Genomic DNA, 27,998 nt, shown 5'->3' with positions numbered 1-27,998 from the left:
GTTGTATGCACAGTTTGCCATCCGCTGTATTTTTCGCGTCACATCCCCCGTGGCTGGAGGAATGTCCAAACCGAATGATTTAAAAATAGCAGCATCTCTTTGACAGCCTGCTCTGGTGACTTTCGTAGCATTGTGGTGCGAGAAGCAGGAATGCGAAGATGGCTACAGACCTAGGAGAGCTGCTGGTCCCCTATATGCCCACCGTCAGAGTCCCCAGAACAGGAGACAGGGTTTTCAAGAGCGAATGTGCCTTTTCCTTCGATTCTCCCGTAAGTGTATCATCCACTTGCAATTAAGACGTTTTGTCGCAAGCTCTGAACTCATCCCATGTGCTGCCCTAACATGTGAATAGCTACGCAGTTTTGAGGTGGGATCAACTGGGTAAGAAACCACCCACTGTTCCCTGGAGCGAGAGCTTGGAGAAATAAATAATTTAATGTTGTTTACATCTAGTGGAATGGACTTTCCTTTGTTAAATGGCTTCGTAGGGGTGTATTGTTAACATAGCCTAATTCATTACCACAAACACCTGCACAGGCTGTATTTTTCTTAGAATAAAACAAAAACAAATGTACGTTCACATATTTCCGAGATGTTGTGTCTGAGGTTTAAAACCCATGTTTTACAGTGTTTTGAGTGTATCTGTGTTCAGTCTGACTCATCATAACAGGCATGCTGTGGCCTATTGGAAAACATGTTTGGAAATGAAATTTGGGGGGAGTTTTGACAACATGTCACGCAGATTTAACCAGTGAGGGTTGACAACATAGGTTACTTTGTGAAATACGGTCTTGCCTTAGATTCCAGCGATACCACTCGACCCTGTAATTTAGATATGGCTAGATCAAACTTTCGATGCAGCCTTAATCGACCTTCAAACACAACAATTGATCTGCTGAATTAAAGAAACATAATAGGAAGTTTTGCCTCAACAACTTTACTTAACTTAAATCCTAATAAAAACATTTTAAAGGTGACTCAGCTGTCTGGAGTTCATCAAGACTGAAGACTTATTTTTAACCAAGCCTGTTGAAGCTCGTATGTCACTCTGAGCCACTTAAAGGTTTGTCAGAATATTTATGAGGCCCACTTCTAATAGCAGATACAGGTTAGTATGGACAGAGGTGTAATTCTGCAGAGCCACCGTTAAACGGCACCATAGTTGGAACTTGGAAGTTGTAGGCCAGTAGGCCAAGTCTCTGTTATGGCATGTGTTTTTGGAAAATGACATGTCACATTGCTTACTTTTACAGCTGGTAGACAATTAGCTATTACCAGGCTGTTTTGCAATGTACTAGAAGTCGCTTCTGCCAACAGCCAGGCACGTTCTCGTCCACTATCCTCCATTGACTTTGACAGCATCCTAAAAGTAATAGATAATTTTGCCGTCAATTCAGATGAATTTGGTAGTTTTGGACAGAGCTTTATTTACTATTGAGTGTATCCTGTGTATACACCTTTTTATGATAGTCTTCATTTGTGGGTTAAGGATGGGTATGGATGTGACTCTGAATTATCAATATTGTCATAAGACTTGTGGGACATATAGGAGAAGCAAAATCTGAGATTTTATGGTAGCGAGAACTTCACTTCAAAACAACTGGCAGTTACAGAAGGTATATTACGTATAATGGCTTTATAAAAAATAATGGTCTTCTCACTTCTATGATATTGTTGAGTTTACCTTCTGACATCTGTCATGAAACAGATGGCGCTGTGATTTTTAACCTGGTGGTAGCAGCAGCAGCCTCTCGTTTTCTTTCTATTCTCAAAATTGAACCGCAACATTTTGCCGAGCTCATGTGGATACCACCTTCAAAATGGCACCCCCAGACAAAGCACATGATTAGTCTGTATTAGTAAAGAGAACCTGGTTGATAAACCCAGTATTAAGTTGTTGAAATGATCTTTACCCAACACCGAGTTCGTTTGTGTAGCAGTATGAGCAATAGCGCTCCCAAAACCTTTTGTAAGTTTGGATAGCCATGGCTATTCACCCAAGTGTGTTTCTGTTTGTGTCCGCAGGAGTCTGAGGGGGGCCTGTATGTGTGCATGAACACATTCTTGGGGTTTGGAAGAGAACATGTGGAGAGACATTACCGCAAAACTGGACAGAGTGTTTACATGCACCTTAAACGACACATCAAAGAGGTGAGCGAGGGCTCACACGGCGTGGGGAAGCCATTTCCACGTTGCATTGTTTCAATTGACATGAGCTTAGATGAGATCATTTGCACCCCCCTGGCTTTTTTTAAATATTGACGCCTATTCTTTTTTAGTCCCGTTTATTGTTATTTAGTTCATATTATACAAATAACAAAGATGTAACGCACTCTAGATTGTAAGTAAAGGCCTTTCATGACAGTTGCTTTGATTGTGAATAGGCATTTTCACCCATAACCTTTTTTTCTTATGTATTGGTCTTTGTTGTCCCATCTGGCCTGATACAAACTCCAATGGAATGTGTAGACATCATGTAAATTCTTCAGTTACAACATTGTTCAAAATCTTTGTTCTTATCAGTGGCTTACTGTTACTGCACATTAAATATCAAGTGACTACTTCAAGTAAATGAGGTTCATTGTCAATCCAGACTAATCAAGATATGACCTCTTTTGGCAATAGTTAACTGTAACTTAGCTTTTATTTAGATTCACTGTGATGCTGTAGCATCATGTACAGTTTGCCAAATCCATCAAACAAACTGTCAAGATTTGGGAATGGATTAGAACCAGAACTGCTTGTTCTGATGTTGCCCTACACATGCATATTTCTCTTCATATTGACAAGGAGCAATCCCATTAGTAACCACACAAAAACAAAGCCCACCATCACCCCCCCCCCCCCCCCCCCCCCAAGTGTTTCTATTTCCATGCCTGGATCCTACCAGAAACAGCTGGCCACATTCTCCCGGCTCCCGTGTCTGCTGTTTTCCCATAAGCCCTCTCGCTCCCAGAGTGTGTCAGCATTCTCTCTTGGCCTGTTCCGTGCTCCTGTCCGCCTTCCCACCCATTGCACAATAGCTGGGGCTCTGCCTGATTAGCACTGGATCCCAGGGATTCAATAAGTACTCCAGTCATTCAAAAATGAGTTTGCCACCATTTGGGGGCGTATTTGTAATCGTGGTATGATTACTGATTTGATCTTTCACATCCTCTGGGGTCATGCTCTTGTATGATTTAGGATGGATAGGATTGGCAGGTGAATCTGCACTGTGTGCATTTTGATATGAGTGTGCAGACATGTGATGCTCCACAGCAGTCATCTGTGTCACAGAGCCACACTAGGGGGGGTTTCCCCACCATATTTATGGACTAGAAACATTTCCATTGCAGTTGGCTCTGAAGGGCAGGGACATTTGTAAAAGTCTGCAATTGGGCGTTTTATATTTGAATTGTAATTTATGTGAAAAATATAAAACGTTTGTCTGATTTTCAAATGTTTATTTCGTTTCTACGAGAACCTAAAAGGGATTTCTTAAACGGAAATGTATGTATCACCGCATATATCAACTATTTTTTGTTCCTGTTCCTTACAGAAAACCACGGGTGCTGCAGGTGGTGCCATTCCCAGAAGAAAAAATGGCAAAGTGTTTCTAGGTAAGCCTCACAAAGGACTTATTACTATCTCTGTGGTGGATACTGAATAGCCTCTTACACCGAACAGATCTCGATTTATTCCTGAATGGAATTCAAATATTCTTCCACAGCCCAGTATTGTAAAAAAAAAAAAAAAAAAAAAAAAAAAAAAAAAAAAAAGCGCGCAAGTTATCATTTTGGGGAAAAAATAATAAAGTGAAACTGAAACAAGCAGAAGTCAGTCAACACTTTTTTTCTACTGGAGGAACATTTCTTTTTGGCACCAGAGATGTGATTTGAGGGTTAAAATAACCAATACTTTGATCGTAGTCTTAATAATTATAATCAAATGCATTGTAGCAGACATACACTAACTTCCTAGTCACTCTATGCCGAAAGCGACATATCCCCATGTTACCTCCCCCCCCCCTTCCCATGTGTCCTAAATTTAGCTCATTTATTTGTATTGCCGTTAGTAACCGTTCTAAATCCAAAGTGCCACATGCCCGGCCTAGAGTACTGATAGGAGGGTTGGTTTACAGTGGGCCGCCCTGGCCTGTCACTTGGTCGTCTTCAGCTGCCGGCACCCATCACCCTCCTATGACTTGCTGTTGCCACTGGCTGCCATGACACGGGCGGGAGAGACAGTCAGGTGGCTCTAACCCTTCCAGACTGGCGTTCTAACAACCTACTACTGTCCCCATCTATCAATCCGTCTGCCCCTAGAACCACTTCCTTCTCCATGAAGCCCTCCTCAACTACTGTACATGGGTGCTAGGCTGCTCAGTACGCTCCACCCTACAACAATGTGTCTGTTGCGGTTATGACGTGACCAAGTATCTTAACGGGTCTGACCCCATCCTGTTGGGACTGGATGGTTCTAGTTTGTTGTCAACAAAACAGCCCCCCCCCCCCCTCCCATCAGGGTTTTGACACAACTGGAACCAGAGGACTACGCAGTGCTTTGGCATTTCCATAACAGAGTTATGATCTTATCAACGAGCTAGCCCCAACCGCACAGACGTCATCGTGGAGCTAAAGGCGACAGACATAAGCTGAACATCAGAGAGCAGCTCGATAGGGTTCAGTGGTGATTGGATGGGTGCTCTCCTCTGGACCATTTGAGAACAATAAAATATACAAAGTGGTAATGTTAAACAAACCCTTTAAACAATGCGAACACTCATGACATCACCTGTCACCATTATCTTAACTATTAGCCCAGTTTATCAAACATATGTTAGCGGGCACCATATTTAGACTTTTTACTTTTTTATTTTATTCCAAAGGTCTATGAAACCCATCTTTTCAAGTCAAATAAATTATATACAGTTGTATTTACGTGTTCTTAGTCCTTTTCCAGAGGTCGTATGCCTCCATCGTTCATATTAATGAGCCGTAGCTCTGATTGGATGACGTTATTGGCTTTATGTTACTGGCTTTCTAAGCAAAAACCTTTTGGTAATCATCCCAGAATAATCCGTTGGCAACAAGCCTGGTACCCAAAGGACTTTGAGAAATCCACACAGTCGACACGTGTTAAGACAAGCTTCCTATCCAAACAAAAAACTATACCCACATATCACAATTGTTTCATTTTAAGGGTGCAACGCTGCCCTACAGCTAACAAGCTAACAGCCTTTTTTTGACACATTACGTTGATCAGTGTATAGCAAATCAATATGGGAAATAAGGTTCTGCAACAACAAAAAATCACTATAACACTTAACATTATTATTAGCCTTCGGTTATGTGGTGTACAGTATGTTCTACTCAACACTTACTTGGCGTCGGAAAGCTCAAGTATACGAAACAGACCAATCAACCTCCACAACCACCAGTATTAACGCTGCGCTCACCAGTCACTGTCTCATGGTAATGTCTGCTTTCTCTCTCAAAGATTTAGAGCTTAATCGTGATTTTAACGGAGACCATTATGAATATGAAGACGAAGCCAAGCTCGTTATATTCCCAGACCACTACGAGATCCCCTTACCAAATATTGAGGAGTTGCCTGCACTGGTTAGTGAGTGTGTGCGCATGCTGTTTTTGTTTGTGTACAGTGTGTGCGTGTGTGTGTGTTTGCTAGGCATGATAAAGGTAGAGTCACGTGATACTATTTGGCCTCTCTAGTGTAGTGATATCTTTTAGCGCAGCGTGTGGTTTTTCTTTTGTGCGTAGTGTGTGTGTTTTGGTCCACTGCATTGTGTTTGTTTGTGGTCTGCTGTTGCATGGATTGACTATAAGGACTCTGCGGTCCCCCTGTGCAACTATTTCTCAGTGAGTTTTAAGTCTTGTGAGATGAACTGACAGGACGCTCATATAAACGCCATATAAACGCCCTACAAATGGATACCTCCTGGAATCCATTCAGCTTTTCTTGTCTGCCACACAGACCTCTCCCAGCCCCACAGTCCGACACATCCTTCCTTCACCAGACCCCTGGCCCTTTTGTCCCTCTCTGACTCCCAGGTGACGATAGCGTGCGACGCCGTGCTCAACGCCGCCTCGGCCTACAAGAAGCAGGAGCCAGACTCCTGGGAGGAAGAGATCCAGGTGTCCAAACATGCCAGGAGTCTCCGACAGCTGGACAACGGAGTCAGGATCCCACCCAGGTAACCAGGCAACACCGGACGCTGTTCGCTTAACAGGGGAGCAGACTTTCCCACCTCCAGTCGGGTTTTCGTGTGGTTACTTGTTTGTCAATTGCAAAATGTGTCTCACCTCGAATTCCGGGTCTTTTCCATAGCTCTCTTAAGAGTTCTTTGCTATTCGATTATCAACTGTTAAAATGGGTTACCACAAGTTGTAACGGTTCAGAAAAGAGGTATTTGAGAATGTGCTGCACACACCAATCTATGATGGACGCTGGGAGACAAAAAATAAAAATGAATTTGACATAGTATGACGCTTTATCTGCAAAAGGCCGGCAAAATGAGATAAGAAGGAAATGTGGCTGCTCTGGCGATCATTCTGAAGGTTAACCGGTCAATTATAGCTCCAAGCAGCCTGCAACCCCGACAGACGCACACGTACAGCTGCCCCAGTGTTTGGCGGTGCCCAGTCACACACAGCAAGCACAAGCTAAGCTGTTTGCGACGCTGCTGTCCCCAAGCTCATACAGCCATTCCATGTACAAACAATACTGTATGCATAGCTCGGCCTATTTCCCCCCTTCTAACCTGTAGTAAGTAGTCTTTGAACGGGTAAATGTTCAAAAAGAAAGTACATTTAGGACTTGTCGTCGCTTCTGTCCATCCTTCTGTCCGGTCAGTGGATGGAAGTGTCAGAAATGTGAGCTGAGGGAGAACCTGTGGCTGAACCTGACCGACGGAGTGGTGCTCTGTGGGAAGTGGTTCTTTGACGGCAGCGGCGGGAACGGCCACGCCCTGGAACACTACAGAGAAACCGACTTCCCTCTCGCGGTCAAACTGCACACCATCACCCCTGATGGAGCAGGTAATTGGGTGGAAAAGGCGCTAGCTCGCCTGGGGTGCCTGTAACCGTTTTGAATGCAAAAGTTTTGGTTTTTTTTTTTTTTTGTGAGGGAAGGTGGGTGTTTGCAGATAGAAGAGACGACGGCGTATGAACCTGTCGCTCATTTTGTGGGAGTGAAATTGTAACTATACTTCTTATCTTTTGTTTTGACTTGGTTTTTCTCAGATATTTACTCTTTTGATGAAGAAGAGGCAGTGCTGGACCCACACATATCAGAACACTTGTCACACTTTGGCATAGACATGCTACAGATGCAACGGGTATGTTGACTTCCACTCAATCAGTGTATGTCACATGAAGAGGACCCATTGCCCTGTGCCCTATTCATTCTGGCTATCTTTGACCTTTGACACCATGCAAACCTTTCTGTCTGTCTATTTCTCTATTTCTCTCTCTGTTTCTCTCTCTCTCTGTTTCTCTCTCTCTCTGTCTCTGTCTCTCTCTGTCTCTGTCTCTGTCTCTGTCTCTCTCTCAGCCAGAAAATGGCCACCACACAGACACGAACGTGCGGCCACGTGTGAGCGAGTGGGAAGTGATTCAGGAGTCGGGGATGAAGCTGAAGGCTGTGTACGGTTCAGGTTACACCGGTTTCAAGAACCTGGGAAACAGCTGCTACCTCAGCACGGTCATGCAGGTCCTCTTTAGCATCCCCGAGTTCCAGAGAGCGTGAGTACCTGCTTCCCAAGATGCACTGGGGTTGGGCAGTGTGAGGCATGGAGGCATGTTTTGAAATGGGAGACTGGGATGATAGAATATGTCTATAACTTTTATGAATGGGATTATAAAACACAGAAATTCAGAGTGTTTAAAATGAACATATGAGTTAAGTTTGACATCTCCTGATTTTTAGGTACGTTGGAAATCTACAGAGGATATACGACTATTCACCTCTTGACCCAACACAGGACTTTGCCACACAAATGTAAATAATCGCCTTATTGCATAACATCGAGTGTCTTTAACGATCCCCAGCCCATGAGAACATGGGATGGTTTTCACCGATTCGCTGACTGAGCTTCACTCAACAACTTCACGCCAACTGTTATCTGATTAATTAGTCTTGATTAAGCACATTAATTAGGTCTGTCATGACGTAGTCCTGGTGTGTTGAAGAATTTGTACAAATGTATCACAACCAGCAGACAAAAAAAGCTGCTGTGTTGCAAGTACTTCTTACATTTATAATGCATTATTTTACAATGACATGACCTGATTATAACGTGTACCATGAGGAGAAGTGCTCCTTGCATACGCCAGTAAGCATGCTCAGAACCATAAACACACATACAAACATACAAGCACACACGCACACACTGGCCAAACTGATACATGAGAAGGTCCCTGGGCAGGTAATGAATATTGGTCATCGAGACTCAAAATGTTGAGAGAGGCTCGTGAGACGATCATATGATCGTGACCTTAATGACGATGTTTATTATTTGGTGCAGGTTGTCATACTAAATCAGGATGTTGTTTAAAACTCGAGCCAGCTACAAAGTGCATGCATGTGTGATTGATGTGTAACAGATTTGTTTAAGTTATGGCTCAATACCCCCCCCCCCCCCCCATATTTGTAAATGTATTTTTTTACCCCAGAAACTTGACTTGACTTGACTTTAACTTGACTATTACAAGACGGTTCAGAAAGTCATGTGCACATTAACTCACGGGGATTCAAATACAGAGTCAGCTGACTTAACGTAGTCTTTAACTTCCTGTACCATCCGGTGTGAAGCTGAGGTGATAATAAGTTTGTTTTGATTTGTCTCACAGGGCCAAACTGGGCCACGGGCTGCTTTCAGGCCTGTTCTCCAAACCACCCATGAAATCTGAACTCATTGAACAGGTGATGAAAGAAGAACACAAGGTATTAGACTGGGTATGTCCAGCACGGTATTTTGGTTTGTAATGTTTAGCATGTAAGTACTTACTGGTAATGGATGGATTCACAGTTTGTGGTTGTCAGGTAACATTTGTAGTGTTTGACCACTTAGAATCTGAGTCTGTTTGTAGCTTTCTGATAGAGGATCCATTGGGTTCTTAAACTCCCATAAATTAGTTGTCAGTTGGTTTTAAACTCCTCCATAAGATGATGCCTACAGGTTTGGAGAGACAATGTCAGATTTAATTGTGCTGTGACCTTTATCATTGTGCCTAAAATAGATTGTTGCCACAGTCCCCAGGGAACGACTCAAATTCCTCTGTGACCACACTTGGTAATCAAGGTCTTAATAGCGGATTGGTTTATTTGGATGTAGTAGGATTTTCATGCTTGTTACTGAAATTATATTAAGTGTACCAAAGTTAAAAAGGCTTTCTATTTTTGTAAACCTTTAGATTAAATAAATACATGTTAAATGTCCTGTACTATCCACTGTAGTCTAAATGAAATGATTTGATCTTATTACACTTTATTTTTTTCGCTTTTGGCTCATATCATACCACCTCAGAGTTTTGGTTTGTAGAGATCAACATGGCTTTGGCCTTTTGACAGCTCTCTGTCCCAGTGCTTCATTGAGACAGTGAGAAGGAAGCTACAAAAGCCTGCTAGCCCTTATTAGCCACAGTAAATGATAGGCTTGGCCAGAGGTCCTGCATTTCCTCTCTGAGGGTACAGACAGGTTTGGACACACGCAGACAGCTGGCTAAAACGCCATTGCGTTATAGACTGGGGGATGGTGGAATGATATTTAGCAATGTTTTGCGGCCATTCTTCAAAGTATAGTATAATTTGTGAGTGCTACACACTTAAGGATCATTCAAATGTATTTTCATAAAGTGTAGTTCCATTTGGCATCTCTCACTGCCGAGACATCTAGCTGCTTAAATACACAAACTGCTTGAACATAAGCAGTTTTGCGTCGTCGCTGGTGAGGCTCAGCCATTGGTCGACATCCAGAATATTCCATCAGAGACCCTGTTCTCTCCAGTGACACTGGTTGGCAAATTAGATTTTCCAAATACCACCAATGTAAACCCCCATGGGGTAACCTGCAGATTGTCTGCTTGTTTTGTCGGAGGAAAATGGAGCGCGGTGAAGCTTCCGGCATACCTGTTTGTTGTTGTTTGTGTTTGTCGATCCGTGGGCACTTAAGTGGATGCCCTAGGCTAAATCGGATGGTGGTGTGTTGCCTGAGTCTCTGCCATGTTTGCTGCTTATTTGGTGTCTTGTCTATGTGTGTGTAACTCCTCGTTCTCCTATCAGCATCAGCAGAAAGGAATCTCTCCCAGGATGTTTAAAGCCTTGGTCAGCAAGGGCCACCCAGAGTTCTCCTCCAACAGACAACAGGATGCCCAAGAGTTCTTCCTGCATATCATCAACCAGGTGGAGGTGAGTAGAGAGACTGGATCGCTGTGGGGAGCTGGAAAAATGTATAGTGGCTTCAATTCAACTTTATTTTGCCATGTTTACAATACTAGGAATTTAATTTGGTATTCTCCATGCGGGCTATTACATCACAAATAGAACAACAAGACAAAACAGAAAAACAATACAAGGCCAGATAGTACCAGTATGAGTAAAAATAAATAAAGAGTGGAGGTAGTGCAACAATAGTAATGTTAAATAACGTTAAATAAAGTGCCATAAAGTGAATGTGTTCATGTGAGCTATTTAGGAGGGCTATTGCTTGGGGGAAAAACCTGGTGAGGTGACGTGATGTTTTGGTCATGATGGCCCTGTATTCATTAAACAGATGGTTTTATCCAAAGTGATGTACAGTATGGGGGAGGGCCAGTGTTTTCTTGAACCTGCGACCTCTTGATCTGCAATCAGGTGCCTTTTCAACTCTCTGGAACACTCAGATGAATATATAAAACCATATAGACATTTAAAATGATCAAAATCTTAGAATGATAGAAAATAAAACCCAAATATTGGTGAACGCTGATATGTGTTGTACTTTTGGCAGTCTGGTAACCGGGCCCTGTGACAAGAGGGGGGTGGGACTGGAGAAAGAAGCAGTGAGAAGGGAGTCTTTTTTTTTTTTTGACGAAACAGCCCTCAGTCAGTCCTGGCAAACAACTTGTGGTCTGAAGTGACTTTCTCAACAAGGTTAAATTTAGACCAGCCCCTATCTGTTACACAGGCTAACCAATGCTTCATATTTTGCCCCAGTCACAGGGACCATACTTAAACCTCACTCCTCCCTTGTCCTTGAAACAGGACAACAAACACTAGCTACGCACCACAGGCCTGTTTATTTACCCTGGATAATTAGGCTACTTAAAATCTAATTCTTTACCTTACTTTACCTTACTTTAATCTAGAACTTTACCTTGTTTCAGACAACAGGTTCCATGTAAAGGTCTTTTCCCAGTAGTGCACAGATAACTTCACAAAGATCCAATTGAAAAGGGGGCCCGATTTAAACATGAGCCTTTACTCCACGACGAGAAGTGAACTAGTCAGACAGAGAGACTGCAGAGGTCATAGCAACCCCATAGCAACTTTGAACTCGGGCAGTTAGAAGTAAAATTACATATTGTGTATTTCTGTAGCTTCTTAGAATAGAGACTGCAGTATCAACACTCCATACAAGACTGGCCAGTTCATCACAGAGCCATTAGCCTCAAATAAACACTTGGAACACTCGAAACACTTGGACCCAATGACCGCTGGCCCCAGGCCACTGATTGAGCTTATTGACCTCTATCCTGTTCAATTTCTCTTTCTCTGTCGCTCTCTTTCCCGACACCCCCCCCCCCCACCCCCCCCCCCTCTTCTCCACCTGCATCTCCCCCCTCCAGAGGAACTCTTCTGGCTCAGAGAACCCCAGCGACGTGTTCCGCTTCCTGGTGGAGGAGCGCGTGCAGTGCTGCCAGTCGCGGAGGGTGCGCTACTCCCAGAGGGTAGACTACTTCATGCAGCTCCCCGTGCCCATCGAGGCAGCCACCAACAGAGGTGAGGTGGGGGGGGGGGGGGGCTGAGCTGCGGGCACAGCTGGCACTGCCACAGGGGGGAGCCACAGCCGGAGCTCCCCCTGAAAGGGCACCGAGGATCCCTTTGGGAGCTCAGAATCGATTAGCTCAGGGGAGCGAGAGAGGGAATGTGTTTTCGATGCCGCAGAAAGCGCGAGTGGTTTAAATGAGCCTACCGTACTTGAGAGTAGGAACTGTTTGTCATATTTGACATGTCTTGGTGTGGTCTCTAATTGTATCTCGGTTAAGGTCGTCCAGGTTCTCAAATCGCTTTTTTAGGTCATCCAATTAGGATCGTCAATGTTTTCTCTCACAAATTCTTTCATGTTTTTGTTGTTGTGACATTGAAACAGACCTTTGACCTTGCTTGATTTGATGTCTTTGGGAAAGTATGGTCTCACTTGCTTGATCACGTACTACGTGTGTTGTTTGCCGTTTGTACAACACCAACCAACAACCAAATATTGTTTCCTATTTGGGTCTGGCAGAGGAGCTCATAGCGTACGAGGCCAAGCGGAAGGACGCCGAGGAGAACATGCGGCCGCCCCCAGAGCCCGTGAGAGCCCGCGTTCCCTTCACAGCCTGCCTGCAGGCCTTCACAGAACCCGACAACGTCCCCGACTTCTGGAGCTCCGCGCTGCAAGCCAAGTCGGCGGGAGTCAAGTGAGGAACGTTCTAGTCCCGAGGCCGACCAAAAGGCGGCATGGCGGCGCTTAGCGCGTCTCCTTTTTGTTCTCGTTTTCGTCCCGCTTGACATTGTCACCCATCTCGTTCCAGGACTTCCCGCTTTGCCTCCTTCCCAGAATATTTGGTTGTTCAGATTAAGAAATTTTCATTTGGCGTGGACTGGGTTCCGAAGAAGCTAGGTGAGAAAGCGTTCAATAAACACACTGTTTTGTGTCTTAGATACTATATTACCTCAGCACTTAATAGAATATGAAGACTGTCAATGCTGTTTTATATAGATGCTTCTTGGCATTTAGTGCAGAAACAAGGTTATTTTCACTGACTGTTTCGGATGACATTCACAATCAATTCTGTGACTGTCCAGCAGAGGGCAGTACTGCGCTGAGATTCACTGAGGTACTGAAATCCAGCAAGAATTCAGACAGATTGGATGCATTACCTCACCTGAGTTGACTTAAAACTTCCCCAAAAAGTGCTGAGGAAGGTTAACTATTTATGAGAAATGGGATACAAAGTAGGTCATTGCTTCCTTTTGCACTTCAAACACTTGTTTCAGGTGCTCAACTCTGTCAACAGTTTGAAGCAACATTGCCAAAGTAGTTGGTCAAAGTTTGTGCTCGTAAAAGTATAAACATCTTAAGGTCTCACCTTGTCGTTCTTTTGAAGTCTTCTGGCGATTCTTTATGCATTTTGCATGGCCGCTTGCATAATCACAGACAGACAGAACTTTAGCAAGTTTCAGAGAAGTCTCGGTCTGTAACCTTTCCAATCCTGTCCAGAACACCCTCTGCCGTTTCACCGTTTTCTCATGACCCATCCAGTGACGGGATCGGATTTACATTTGCGTTTCTCCGAGCTAATCTGTGAAAGCCTTTCCTTCCCTCTCCTCAAGTGTTTTGCCTGTCTGGTAACACGACCACGTGTCTCCTCAGATCTGGGCATTGAAGTCCCAGACTTTCTGGATCTGTCCAGGCTCCGCGCCACAGGTCTGCAGTCAGGAGAGGAGGAGCTCCCGGACCTCACTCCACCCATCGTCCTTCCTGAAGACACCAGAGGTAACCTCAGAGATCCTAAATAAGCTCAGTAGTCTTCTAAGTCATGCATCTAAGTCCATCTGTGTCTGAGTCCAATAGGTATTTGTCTCGATTCTGGAAAACGTCACGGTTTTGAATGATGGAACCTACTCACCACTACTTGCTGGCCCAACAATCAGTGTAAATCAAGCCCTCATTACAGATACAAATCGGAAAGCTGCTTACTGAAAAATAAATCATGTTTTTATTGACAGTGATCAAGCAGCCACCTTCTCGCCCCGTCCAATCGATTTAGTGAATAATCCCATTAACAGCCAGCTAATCTTTGTTTTACGTTCAACAACTTTCCACATTTTACATGTTGAAAGCCAAGAGAACTTAGAGTTAGACATTCTTATATTAATCTTACATCTACCTACAAACAGCCTAGCAAAACATGTATCATTTTTGTATTCAATTGAGAAGAAGAAACTATGAGCCTATGCATTCAAACTGAGCAGAGAGCCGGAAACAGATCTAACTATGCATTCATCAAAGGATTAAACGGAATTCTTTAACCAACAACAAAGGGTGTCCCACAGGGATCGATTCTAGGCCCAACTTCACTCTTTCTATCGCTGGTATTGATTGATCTGTTCAAAGTTGTGACCTGGACCTTTATGCTAATGACCCTTAGGTATGCCTTTGGCTCCCAAGGGGGACCAATCTCTTTCTTGGCATTGCATTTAATGAGTCTTTCGTTGAGTCAAACTTCTAGTAATGTCGACATTATTTACGAGAATACTCGTGCCACTTTTGAAAACGTTTGACAGGCTGTCACAGTGCACTTTGCTCCAGATACCCTTTCAGTACATGACTGTACTCTTGAGTCACGTAGTCCGGTCTTCTTTATGGTTGTGTTCATCACATCACGCCTCCTTCTTTTATCTCTCTCGTGCACTTTTGACAGATTACCACACCAGGATGCAGGCGTGGGGTTTCCCTCAAGGTCATTTTGGTTGCGTAAGGATTGGGAAAATCAGCAATCTAGATATTCCAATGACCTTCTCTTTTTTCTGACCTCTTTCCTGGAACAATCTCGAGAGTGACTTACAATTGGCTACACGAGTGCCTTTTAGGCCAGTTTAAAGGCCTGGTGTCAGGCCTTTGTTTGAATTATTTTGCTTTCATTAAGTCTGAGCAGATCTCCCCTCAAAACGAGATGGGTGTCTCAAAGGAGACCTCTTGCCGTCATAAAAACAAGTCATGAAAGTAAATGCATCAAATGAATCGTAATCATGTTGCATGAAGTACAATGTGACATGGAAGGACATGTCTTCCGTTGGCGTTAAGATTTAGCGACTTGGGTGCTCACACAGTCATTCTAACTATCCGCGAGTTTCCTTTTCTCCTTCACTGATTTGTCCAAACGATATTCTAATTGAAACATCTTTTCTTCCTTTTTGAGTCTGTTGTTGTTGGAGAATCAAGCTAAATGACATCATCTATGTGCCCCTTAATATTTTAGGCGCCAGACATGGTCTAAGACATTCAGGCACTCAGAATAGATGTGAGCATCTGACACAATTCTATATTAGGCATTTGCTGCTTTCTTGATATGACGTTGTTCAGCTAGCTTTACCATCATTTAGTGACCTTTCTATCCTCGAAGTGAAGACAAATGAACCAATGTTTGAATGACCTCGGAACAATTGGGTACTTTTTAACCTTGAGTAAAGTGTGCAAGTCATTGTCGAAACCTTTCTTCTGTCCGATTTCTCTGACAAGGTAACAGCATTTTAACAGTGTAACATGCAATTTGCGTCGCTCCGGTCTGCACAGCATGTAAGGAGAGGGGAGTCACTTCTTCTATAGATTGTAAATCACAGCTCTAGAATGAGAGGGCAACAAGAGACCATGGTTGTGTTCAATACACGTGATTTATATAGCACTCGTATGATAAGCCTCATAAATCCTAGATTCAAAAATGTATTGCCAAGTGGCCTCAAATACATGTGATGGATTATGCCCTGGTCAACGTAGCTTTGTACGGTGAATAACAAGGACCTCCAAAGGATTTCTGTTAATCAAGCAAATGGTTTTCCCCATGTTTCTGGAAATGCATCATTTCCCAATAATTAGCTATTTCTTTATTTTCAAATTGGATATTGATTGAGTAGACCTTGGTGCCGTAGGAAACAAACATTACAAATGATTCCTCAGTCGCGTCTGTCAGTGCTTTCTGCAAAGCGATGTAGGGAGGGGAAAATGTGTCTCACTGTCCCAATGTATAGTGATTATGTTATGGATGAAAAATAGTTTGGCGTTACGCTAGATTGTTAGACCAAACTTGTTTTTCCTCAGAATTGAATAGCTTATTATTCTCTTCTTGATTCAGTGAGGCGAAACCTAATTGTAGCGAATCACAAGCCAGAAGGGCCTGAGCTTGTCACTCTTGTGCCATTGAAAGCCACCCTTTCTTTGCTCTACTTTCAGATAACTCCATGAACTCCCTGGACTGTAAGTATGCCGTTGCTCCTGTACCCGATTTTGTACACGTAACCTATTTCTATAGATTTACAACCACAAAACACATTATTCCAGGTTACAGTGAGTAATGACAAATGAGGCAAAGTAAAAATCTGATGATGCAAACAAATGCAGCTGCTGCGCCAGCCCCACAAAACCTGGCAAAAAAAGTTTGCTCAGAGGAGTGGATTGGGCTGTTGTCAATCTTTTCGACTTCTGTTTGATGAAGAAGGAAAAAAAAGAAAAGAATCCCTCACGAAACCTCTCCCCTGGCAGTTCGTCTCCTGTCCTGTTTTTAATGAGGCCCAAAGAGAGGACCACCACAGACCTACACGGCAAAAAAAAATAGGCCACTCGATTCGGATTCTCCTACTCGACGTGTGTGTTTATGGTGTATTTGTTTTCTCTGGACGGTCCTTAGCTCCAGAAATAGACGAGGCGGCGGCCATGCAGCTGGCGGAGATGGGCTTCCCACTAGAAGCCTGCCGGAAGGCGGTGTACTACACAGGCAACATGGGGCCCGAGATGGCCTTCAACTGGATCATAGCCCACATGGAGGAGCCTGGTAAGGACCCGATGGACAGTTAAAGGCACAGGCCCAGCATGTTCCCAACCTCTTGAGCTTAGAAGCGCACGCGTGTCTGTGTGTGTGCGTGCGCGTATTTCGTTTGGAAAGCTGCGTTTCCTGTGTGGACGTGTTAAGTGTGTGTGTGTGTGTGTGTGTGTGTGTGTGTGTGTGTGTGTGTGTGTGTGTGTGTGTGTGTTTGACATACCGAGTCTCATTTGTCTCAGCCGTTCCCTGACAACAGCTTCGATGTTGTCAGGGGACGGCGCCCCACCCTGAGGCTGCTGTCAGTTTATTCTGGTGGTTAGCTCTGTACGCGCCGGTATATTTGCACCACTTCATGGGTAATTTACAGCCCAAACGGCTCCCTTACTGCCATCGTGTCATGAAAACAAAACCAACCAGGCAATAAACATATTTGTCTCATGTCACGTCACACATCATCGTGCGCACAAACAAATGGACACGAAACCACGGAACCCGACTGTTGCAATAATCACACGAGGACACATGGCGTTCATTTTTATTTGTGGCAGAAACCGATAACGCCGCCGGTAGTCAACTGGACGGTAAGTAGAGGGGTGACCTTTTCATTTGACCTCCACCCTTTCATGTGCCCTCCCTCCACCGCACTCCACCGGCTGCCCTCACCGCAAAGGCAACGTCATGTCTGTGGTAGTCATGGTCCTAGTCACTGTACTCCACACGTCGATATATAGCTACGCATGGACTGTATGAGGGTGGATGAACTCTAATTCAAACAGCCTTTTTGTCTCGCACAGTGTGAGCTGTCAGTTCAAGTATGTACAGAAAATTCTGTTGTAAGACAAAGGACACAGATAAGTTAAACAACATGTTCAAAGGTTTCTCATTCCTTATTTATTGGCCATTTTTGTCTGTAATGTCTTTATAGAAAGTTAATGATGATAGTGGTTAACGGATGCATGATAATTTTTACCGTGCCATTGCACAGGCAATTACATCACCTGTCACTGCATGTGTGTGTATGCGTGTGTGGATTGCATGCCCTTATGGTCCATTGGTCTGTACAAGTGTGTGCGTCACCTTATTTACACGCTACCGTGTGTGAGCATGTGTAAGCGTATTTATATAGTGACCTATTTTTCAGTAACCACAATTTTGCGTTTACTTATGTTGCACATCAGTTGTGTGGACTCAGAATAGCTACATAACATTTGTGCTCAAACTCTGTCTGAGTTTGTGTGATACTGTCTCCAGTATCACACGAACAATAATGAATTGAAAGAGATGAAATCTCAGTTTGTGACTAGGTTTTTATATGCATGGTGGCATCTAGTGTACCTTTAGCCTCGTATTCCCTTTGTCACAAAGCTTCTCCATTTTGCTGAAATATAAATGTGCTCCGAGTTTTAAAAGCTGTGCACAGTTTTGTAATGGATACCAGTGTCTACATAGAGAAATGAAGAAAAGTTTGCAGCAAAGTCATGAAATCCCAAAAAGAAAAAGAGAAAAAGTCAATACGCACCACGGCCGTCTTTCCTTTTTCCCTCCCCGCTTCCAGACTTCGCCGAGCCCCTGGCTCTTCCCACCGTCCTGGAGCCCCTCCCCTCCAGCAGCAGCACCAGCATGGGGGCCTCCCCCCTGGACAACCAGCCCCCCGAGGAGAGCATCGCCATCCTGACCTCCATGGGCTTCCCTCGCAGACACACCGTCCAGGCCCTGAAGGCCACGGTCAGTGTCCTCTCTTGGTCCCGGTTCTCACTGGGGACGAACCCACTTGAGGTCTGTGCGTGCCTTCGTGGAGATAGGAGTACAGAGTTTGGGGGCTTTCAGATTGTAAACTGCTCGACAACCTTCGCTTTTAGAGGTTTGTGATTTGTTTTGGGAAACGATTTAAGCGTCTGGTAAATGAATGCATGTAAACGATTGGGAGATCCTTCCCTCTTGTTCTGTGAATAGGGTATTTTTTCCAAAGTTATAAAGAACTATAAAGTTGATTTTGATATTATGATATAATGTAAAGGCATTACATACTTGGCATATGACCTGGCTTGAAATGCTACAACTTTCCCAACTTCTCTATGCCTACAGTGGCTAGAGATGTTTTACTGGACGCACTGTTTAAAGTAGCCTCAGTCTGGGCCTGACATGGTGTTCTCTAAAAGGCCATCACTCACGCAGCATAACAGATATGAAAACACCACACAAGATTAGCCCAGTGTGGAGGATTTTGATGTTTCATTTTCTATTTCGGACAAGTTGAGCCGGGGTCATTTTTGTGCTGCCTAAAGCTCATTGTATACTTCTACGTCGAGGTCAGAAGGACTACTTGTTTTTTTTAGCTCCAAAGAGGGCCCCCATTCCTGTTGTGCCCCGCAGCCAGAATAGATCTGACACCAATTTCAGTTTTCCACCCCAAAATTGACACGGATATCCTTGCTTATTGTCCTCAATGCCTCCAAAAACACGACGCCTTCCTAAGTTGTCTTATTACTGGAAAACAGAAGGGGCCCCTAAGGCCGCTCTGGAGGTGTGAAACAGCGGCGGGCCTCGTGGGCGATCTAAATATAGCCCTGCAACAGAGGGAAGAAGTGTTCAACCTCGATGGCCTGCCAGCCTGCCTGCCTGGGCATGGTCTGGGAAAGCAGGCGGCCTCCCCCTCCCCCCTCAGCCCTCCCCGCCCGCACCCTCCTTCCACCCATACATGAGCTCTCCTTGTAGGCCTCTGTCGTGAATCACGCTTTTATTTTGGATTCGAGGCGATGGCTAAATGAGGGTTTTGGCCACGCTACCACGGCCACCTCCTGGCTTATTGAGACTGAGGGTGAGTTATGAGGTTTAGAATGACAAATGACTCATGTTGATGGTGCTTTATTCGGTACCGAGTGTAGCTAGCATGTGAAGCGTTGGTTGATTTTGAGGAAACTGAACACATGAAAGTGGGTCACTGTGGGTCAGCCCGTTTCCATCTCCTTCCCATTCGTCGTCCCGAAAAAAACCCCAACGCGTTTGTCATTTAAAGCCTTGTAACGCCACATTTCCATCGCTGTTCTTCAGAACAACAACCTGGAGCGGGCTCTGGACTGGATCTTCACCCACCCGGAAATGGAGGAGAGTGACGCCCTGTCGGACATAGCCGACACAGCGCCCAACGACAACATCTTCTCCAACGCTAACTCCCACAGCGGCTCCACGATGTCTCCAGACCAAGACACGTCAGGGCCCCGGATCAAAGATGGGCCTGGACGTGAGTGAATCCTTGAACACAACCACTGATATATTAGCAGCTACATGAGCTTTGAAGGGATACAAAAAGATTTGGTGGTTATTGTTCATTTCCAACTCTCCCAGTAAGAGTTAGATGCATAAAAATGATATGCAGAACTTTGTCTAAGTGCAGTTTTAATGTTTAAGTTGAAGATTTAAGTTGAAGGTAGCATCTGTTAGCTTAGTGCAAATGCTGGAGATCAGGGCTATTCACTAGTCAGCCTCTCTAATGTCCTGTGCTGTTAAGTACAAAGGCCAACCAGCTTGTACCTTGCTTTAATCACTTGTGACAAATACGGCTTCATCCAATCCTGGCGACAGTTTGCAGATCCAAGATAGTAGTTCAGGTTCAGATGTACATATGTACGTAATGTACGCGAGTGGCTTTAGTTTACGAGGCCACAGTTTTGGTTGAGCAGAGAAAGTTGAGCGTGGTTTCGATGTTTATGTCTTGTGATTTGTAGGTCGATGCGGTACTATCTTTGTGAGACCTGGGTCTAATGTTTTTTTTCTAGGTTACGAGCTCTTTGCCTTCATCAGTCACATGGGTGCATCCACAATGTCTGGTCATTATGTGTGTCACATCAAAAAAGAGGGAAGGTGAGCCACTGGATATTCAAAAGGAGAATGTGTCGTCATTGGTGTTGGATACAGTAAAATACACTGATTATATGAATACAATACATGTTAATAATGCATATAAATATGTGAAATACGATGATATATTGTATTTTGTCTCCGTAGGTGGGTGATTTACAATGATCACAAAGTGTGTTTGTCGGAAAGGCCTCCAAAAGACTTGGGCTATGTCTACTTTTATCATCGACTGTCCAGCAGCTAGAGCCAGTCACAGCCATCTCCCTCCACCCTCCAACTCCAGAAAACTACAACCTCACAACCGAAAGACTGGAAGACAAAGGCAGCAGCAACAACAATGGAGGCTACAGAAATAAACACCCCTGAGTCAAGGTGACAACCAGCTTGACGCGCCACTCAAGTGTCATTCACGGGCACCCTGGAAAAATATGGAAGACCAAAAAGGTCAAAGAGGGGAATGCAATGTGCAACTGTACGTCTGTGGATACTGTGTGCTTGTGTGTGTTTTAAATGTGTCTTTTGTCTACTGTGTCGTTACAGAGGAATGTGTGCAGTTTCAGTTAGCGGAGTACTTGGCACAAAATAATATCACATATCAGATTGTATTACCATATTCATTCTATATGCCTTTGGCAAATGTGCCAGTAATATAAACTTTAAGCGTATTAATACACGCTAGAACACTTCACTGCCAGCCCTGAAATGCCCTGCACTGATACAAGAAGAAAAATAATCAAACAATATAGCTTGGGGCCTTGCATGGAATGCAAGGAAATGTTACACATCCATAAGATGGATCTGAGGACACCAGGAACTCCTATCATGTGGAACTGCACACGAAAAACATGGTCATGGAAAGAAATAGACAATGCAAACAAAAATCTATTACAGACAGAAAAGACAATTACATTTTGGATCTGTCTGTGTTGGGCACTAATAAAAAAAGTCAATTAACAGGTATCATCTCAACCAGTATTGTTTGATAAAATAAGTTTAATCTTTGTGACTTTGATGTTCTGCTGAGGGGAAAAAAAGGTAGCCTGTGCAAATCTGATCATTGGCTAAGATAGTTTTTTTTTTCCCCATCATGGCATCGAAAAAGCATTTCGATAGAAATTATTTTATATCCAAACCGTCTCATAATGAAAATGAACATCGCACAATTTTGTTATACCTTGAACTACCCAAAATGACATCTGTTGAATGTTATAGAAATCTAGCGACTGAATGTCAAAACCAAAATGCTGACTACTTTTCAGTAGCATTTCCCAAAACCTCTTGGACTTCTGCAACTGTTGGGATCCTCCAGTAGAGAAACTCTTATAACATTGTTTGGAAAGCCCCAGTTCAAGTATTTTATAAATGGATCAATACAAAATAATTTTGCCAGCCTGGGTGGTATTGTCACTACCATAACAGTGAAGCTGGCGACATTCGGTTCCCTCAAGAGACAAATCATTTTGTAAGGAAACAAATGTAATGTTTTTCCAATGATAATACAGTACTTTGATTCTGTATCCAAAAATATTGGCATTTTCCATGCTTCAACTTCAACCGAATGTGCTTCAACACAGCCATTGGTTTGTGTTGGGCTAGAGTCAAAACTATATGCAATATGCACTGAAACATATTCTCTGGAGGACAGGACAGCTGTACTAAGCTGCACAACTTTCCTCAGAACAGTCCTTCCATGCATTAGCGTTAGCGTCTGTTAGCGGTCGGTGCCGTGCTGAATGTGTCTACTGATGGTGCTCACTGAAACCAAAAACCTCTCCTGTCAGCTTGGATATTCAAATTGACCATGTCAATAAGTGAACTAGGCCTACTTCTGATGCACCACACACACCAGCTCCTGTGTATACTGGGTTTACTCTCATTATCAACTCTCTTGTGCTTTGGCTTGGCAGCACATATCACCTAAGTCGCATGCGGATGTCTCCTTTTATATTCGTGATTCTGTAGCCATGTTAATGTGTCCACAGGTGGCACGTATCGGTGTGGCCCGTACTGTTCAATTTTATTCACTGAGCAAAGAATCGTTGAACAAACTGAACTTTCAATGTATGAACGCACCCAGATGGAAGGCTGGATTCTTTTCTTGCGCTGCTCGAATCAAAACGTCTTTGACATGGGAAAGCTGGTTAAGGGGTTTGATTGAGTAGAACCTCTCAATTTTGTTTGGAGAAGATTTAAGTATCCTCAACATCATTCAAGGTTTCCCATCCTTGTCAGATATTACTTGATAAATGGTTTCTGTGTACATTGTCTATGCAGCCAGGGAATTCTTAATGGTTTCTATGCAAGTCTCTTGTTTCTGTAATTTTTCCCTTCAGCCACATTGTTAGCTACCTACAGCGGGAGAAATGTAGGCTACGATGAAAAAACGTTGCTTCAAAGTATAGTGTTTGTATTGTCCTCCCCCCACACCTTGGTTTCTCTCACTGGAGCCTCTTGCTGTCTCCACCACTCTCTCTCTCTCTGTCTCTCTCTCTCTCTCTCTTGGTTGTCAAAGGTAACGGTTTTGCCTTTGTGCCACAAAAACGCCTTTGTCCTGTCAGCATGTGCACTAAACAGGCATTTAGTCATTTGGATTGTACAATTGTACTTTTTCTTTTTTCATTTTTTCGTTTACCCAAATGTCCTTTGAAACTTCACTTCTCGATTTTTACTCGATTTTCTTTGCCTTTTTGCAATCAAGTTTGTGCCAATCCACTAGTTTTCATTAATAGAGTTACATTTTGTTTAAAGTTAACTTTTGTAATGTATGTGTTCATCCAAATATTGCAGAGGATACAGTGTTGTAAAGATAAACAGGAATGCCCTAAATGTAACGTAACATATCTATGGTACTTGTTTCTTGCAATGTTTGGAAAGTTCAATAAACAACACATTTGACATTAATTCGTAGTCATTTCCTTTTTTACATTCAGAATATAAACATTTGTTGTAAACCCAAACATCATTGCTGCAGGTTCTTAATAGCATTCCCTCAATGGATTCCTGTTTCATAATTGACATTTGGCAAAGTGCATTTCCCAAACAAATGCCAGTCAATCTTTGTATTGTAGGTAGAGGTATAAAAATACTAAATTGTTATTGAGCAAATGGACATGTTTGCTGATGTATAATAAGGACACAGACAGACTTTGTTACAAGAGTTTATTTTAAAAGTTTACTTTCATACTGTTCGTGTGAAAGGTATTAATGCTTTCTCTAGTGGTTAAGTATACTGGGAGAATATGCGTTTTACGTAAAGTATTAAATAACATATGTCAATGTTTGATTTCTAAGTCATTCTTTGCATCAAAATATTTGATCTATTAGTATGTGTGTTGGATATACAAATAAACGTAATAGAGTAAACAGCCATCGTAGAATGAGTGGGACAAAAAGACTAAATTGTACACAAGATACAGAATAAACATTTGTCTGATGCTTTTGCTCTGAACAGGGAGGTCTGCTGTAGTTCCTTCGGGTACATGCAAGTTCAAGGTAGTACATCAATTTCTGAAATAAGATTATTGAATCATTTATAGAGCTTATATACTGTAAATGTGTGCATTCGACAAGTCATGTTTTGTATCTTGTGTACAATGTGGATATATACTGTATAAATACACCACGTTGTCAATGTAGCATGATCCAAGTGCTTTGTAAAAATATTGCATGTAATATCATGGTATATTTAGATTTGATAAGTAGTGGGTAAAGAGAAAGAAAGCATGTCATGAAATTGCATGCATAAAAATGGTACTGCCATTCAAAAAGGAGCATTAAGGAATCTAGCATGCGATCAGCTAGTATGAGTTCATCAGAAGCATGCTTTCAGCTACATCGTCATCACACCTGAGAAGGTTCTAGAAAAGGGAACTTGTCATCAAGCATTCTAAGTCAATGCACAGAAATATACAGTCTTTTACTGTAGTATCGTATGTAATACGTTCAAAAACAATCTTTAAAAAAATAATTTGATCTTCTACATAACTACATTGTTTATTTTCATTCAAAATGCAAAAAAGCAAAGGCCTACTAGCCCATAGGAAATCAGAAAGACTTTGAGGAAATCACAAAACAGCAGATATCCTGGTTTCAACTTCAAACTACAATTTATGTTGCTGACCATTAAGACAATTGGGAGGCTTAGAGACAAAGAAAAATCACTCACTTGTGAATATAAATCACCATCTGCAGACAGGGAGACAGCCAATCACAGCCCCAGCTGTGTCTACTGACATAGCTACAAAATGTCCATAGAGGTTGCACTACCACAACAGGCCGCATACTGTACGCAAATTGGATAGTAACGCAGTCATATCCTTGCGGCTTGCGACTTTAAAATCGCTAATACTGACAAGAACAATGTTTTCCACATCACTCTGTTGACGTTTTTGTTTTCATGAGATGCCGTATAATTAGTGAAGGAGGGGAAGGAATCCGTTGGTTGGTTGCCCGGACGACATCAATTAGAGAACGGTGGGGGTGCTGAAGCACGCTCGCCCGACAACCTTTGACATGAGACAGTCTGCTGCTGTGTCCCCCATGCTTCAAAGCTGCCCCCCCCCCCCTTATGCAGATTATCAGTGGCATGCACACAACTGTTGTGTCTCCATATTAATGTCTTCCTCCTTGATGTTTAAACGTTGGGACCCACACAAAAGACCTTTTGCATGCTCCGTTTCGGTCATCTGCCTATTTCATTCTGAATTCTCTGATAGGGAGTTATCATTTGAAATACATATGTTTTATAGATCAGTTGAATTGATAGGGCCGTACTATGCATCAAATGATTTATTTACCTTCTTTTGAGAATAGTTGTCGTGTGCAGTCAAGATTGCTATTCACAGTGGCCTTTGCACACCATGAGGTAACTGGAAGTAGACTTAACCAGAGGAGTCTAAGGGAATCGTAGGCCGACTGGGAGATGTAAAAGATGTGAAGGCTGTGATAACTTATTAATGAAGCCAACGTCATAGCCACAGTGCTGATACCAAAAGGTTTTAAAAACACAAGGGCAAAGTTAAACTGAGTGGCAGTTTTGTGTGTTATCCCATTTAGTGCATTCTATGCCCCATTGAGTGTTTTTGTCCTATTAAACAACACCAATGATTCTGCTGACTGGCCAAACTACTGGAGAACAAAAAAGTGCTTACAGAAAAAAAAAAAAAAAAAAAAATTGGCAAACTCCTTTTTGTGAATGCCTCTCTCAAATATTCTCTCCAAATCTCTTGGCATACCTAGTAGAAACCATGAGAGCAGTCAAACTTGGAAGATGAACGACTTGAGTGATGGTGTCTCTGCTAGACCCTGATAACATTCTATCAACGTGCAGAAACAGCACTTCCTTTTGGTCCATTGAATCATGCAGGGCAGAGGCATTTGACAATTCAAAATGGCCGCATAAAACATGACCTTTGCATAGGTACCAAAACCCATTTATTTCCTCTTCAACTATCAACCTAAACTGACATTGTCAACCTCAGCTGGTAAACACGGCAACACAAAGCTACTTTACAGAGAATGTAAGAGACTTCTTCTCTGCTGTATGGTGATGGGGTGGCATGTGTTTCCCAGAGTGACTGTCAACCTGCCATCTGTGACGCTGCGATCCTACTGAGCCGTTCAGCACCAAAAGCACACTTAAAGGGATAGTATTTGTGTTTGACGTGAAAACAACAGCTCTATCAAATATCAGGGAGGATGTGGATCATTAGGATTTCTCCGTGAGGAGGAAACCTATTGTTATTTCATTTGGTATTTTTAGTGGCCTCCACACTTCAATCTTTCATCACCAATTATGGATATGCAGATAACGGTGATACAAGTTCAATAATTAATCCTCCAACATGCACCCTTCATCTTTTAAGAAATAGGAAGAACACAAGTACACAGACCGGGTTCATTGAAAAGTGTTTCTGCGACAGCGCTTATGTGTCATGTAGTACTTTGCAGTTCTGAGGGAATAGGAGGGTTTCAAGCTTCACCTTTTTCCAGCTTTAGTGTGCATCTCTCACAACCGATGAGGATGAAGGGAAGGAGAAATGAAGTGAAGCTAGGAGAACTCTGCAAAAATATCTGGCTTCAGAAGCATTGGGCAGAGTGTAGTTTAGAGGAGGCAGAATAAGGAATAACCAGTCTGAAAATGGCTTACAATTTGTTGCCATAAAAGTAGTGTAAATAAATCGTTGTCCACATGCATTTTGAGTAAGGCTTTAACCATCCGGCTTGCAAACTCCGGTCGCATCCAGAAATATAGCAGTTTGTTTTTGAAAGTGCACACTCAAAGAAATAGGGTCATTTTCAAAATCATGAAAACAATTTTCTTCTCAGACAACTGTCGTTCAGTCTGTTTAAGAAACTGCTTTTCATGCAGTGTTATTTCTTCTTCGGGAAAAGAAGAAGAAAAAAAACGGACAAAGAAAGTAATCTATTGATCCTCTACTTAGAACTCTCTGAGTCCCTCGGCTTATGGTGTAGTCTTTCTGGATCATTCTCACTAACTCCTACCTTTAGAGTCTGTGTAACAATCTTTACTCTTTCGAAAGTAATCGGATAATAAAACAGGTCTTGTTGAACTCCAATCCTGCTCAGAAAAACTCAGCATTCTTTCACCCCCTCACTTCCTTCTCTCTCTCAGATCAGTTCTGCTCAATGAGTCCGTTTTTAATTGCTGAATTCTCTAAGGCATCACTCGTACAATCATTGCCTGTCCTTGTGCTCTTCAGGGAAATCACAAATTGCAGTGCAAATCCACCACAACGTCTCTCCAAGCACATGCAGCGCTGCCAAGGTGTTTGGGAGAAAAAAAAAATGGCTAGTTCTCGTCACGTGCAAAACAGAGAAACGCGTCCTACGCGTGGCACCCCCCCAAAAAAAGAAGTACTAGGGCCCCGCTTGTTCAGATCTGTACACTTTGGATTACTGGCTGTGGATGGGGGGAGTCCAAGAGCATGGTCACGGACCGACGCCTTCACATGTCCAGGTTGAAGGCCCTCATGAGGAGGTCCAGGTCTCCGATGTTGGCCGCCTGGAAGAGCTCCGGCTGGTCCATCATGGAGAGGGCGATCCTCAGGGCGGCCCAGATGTTCCCAGACATCACCTGATGGGAGAGCTGCCGACTCCTGCTCTTCCTCTGCAGGCTGAGGGCCGTCAGGAAGTTACTGGCTGCCTCCCTGAGGAAGAAGGAGGTGGCCATTTTAGAACGGGTTCCAAACAATACCTCAAGCTACTTGAAGCCACTATAGCAGTACACCTACTAATGGGTAGGTGAGTTGTGGGGGGGTGGGTGGGTGGGGGTTATGGTCATATTAAAGTGATTACTGTCGTGTCTACAGCAAGGCCACTGTTTTTCCCGAGTGGTTTCGT

At 43.2% G+C, this 27,998-nt stretch overlaps 2 protein-coding genes across 5 annotated transcripts in view; one reads left to right on the top strand and one right to left on the bottom strand.

Moving 5' to 3' along the window:
- The first annotated feature begins 97 nt into the window (after window positions 1-97).
- Window positions 98-23,537, top strand: usp13 (ubiquitin specific peptidase 13). 3 transcript variants are annotated; one of them, XM_084676408.1, is made up of 21 exons: window positions 98-269; window positions 2,026-2,151; window positions 3,539-3,599; window positions 5,479-5,600; window positions 6,051-6,193; window positions 6,853-7,037; window positions 7,242-7,336; window positions 7,552-7,742; window positions 7,927-7,998; window positions 8,850-8,943; window positions 10,282-10,407; window positions 11,826-11,979; window positions 12,485-12,659; window positions 12,774-12,862; window positions 13,616-13,738; window positions 16,193-16,216; window positions 16,647-16,790; window positions 18,334-18,503; window positions 19,830-20,019; window positions 20,555-20,639; window positions 20,784-23,537. In XM_084676408.1, the coding sequence occupies exons 1-21, from the start codon at window positions 159-161 to the stop codon at window positions 20,878-20,880; spliced, it is 2,577 nt and encodes an 858-aa protein (XP_084532534.1). In that variant the 5' UTR covers window positions 98-158; the 3' UTR covers window positions 20,881-23,537. The 3 variants fall into 3 exon arrangements, with proteins under 3 accessions (XP_084532534.1, XP_084532533.1, XP_084532535.1); XM_084676407.1 differs by having other exon boundaries at window positions 8,850-8,955; XM_084676409.1 differs by lacking the exons at window positions 12,485-12,659; window positions 12,774-12,862; window positions 13,616-13,738 and having other exon boundaries at window positions 8,850-8,955.
- Window positions 23,538-27,603: 4,066 nt separating this feature from the next.
- The window catches only part of pex5la (peroxisomal biogenesis factor 5-like a), a 29,120-nt gene continuing 28,725 nt past the window's right edge, over window positions 27,604-27,998 (bottom strand). For both annotated transcript variants that reach the window (XM_084676031.1, XM_084676030.1), the window contains exon 14: window positions 27,604-27,805. In XM_084676031.1, the coding sequence (XP_084532157.1) occupies window positions 27,604-27,805 (202 nt within the window). The remainder of the gene's footprint in view (window positions 27,806-27,998) is intronic.

The sequence above is a fragment of the Hypomesus nipponensis genome, chromosome 16 (assembly GCF_054491055.1).
Source record: "Hypomesus nipponensis isolate SF chromosome 16, ASM5449105v1, whole genome shotgun sequence".
NCBI lineage: Eukaryota > Metazoa > Chordata > Actinopteri > Osmeriformes > Osmeridae > Hypomesus > Hypomesus nipponensis.
Note: the sequence above shows the minus strand (reverse complement) of the source record. Positions and strands in the feature narration are given on the sequence as shown.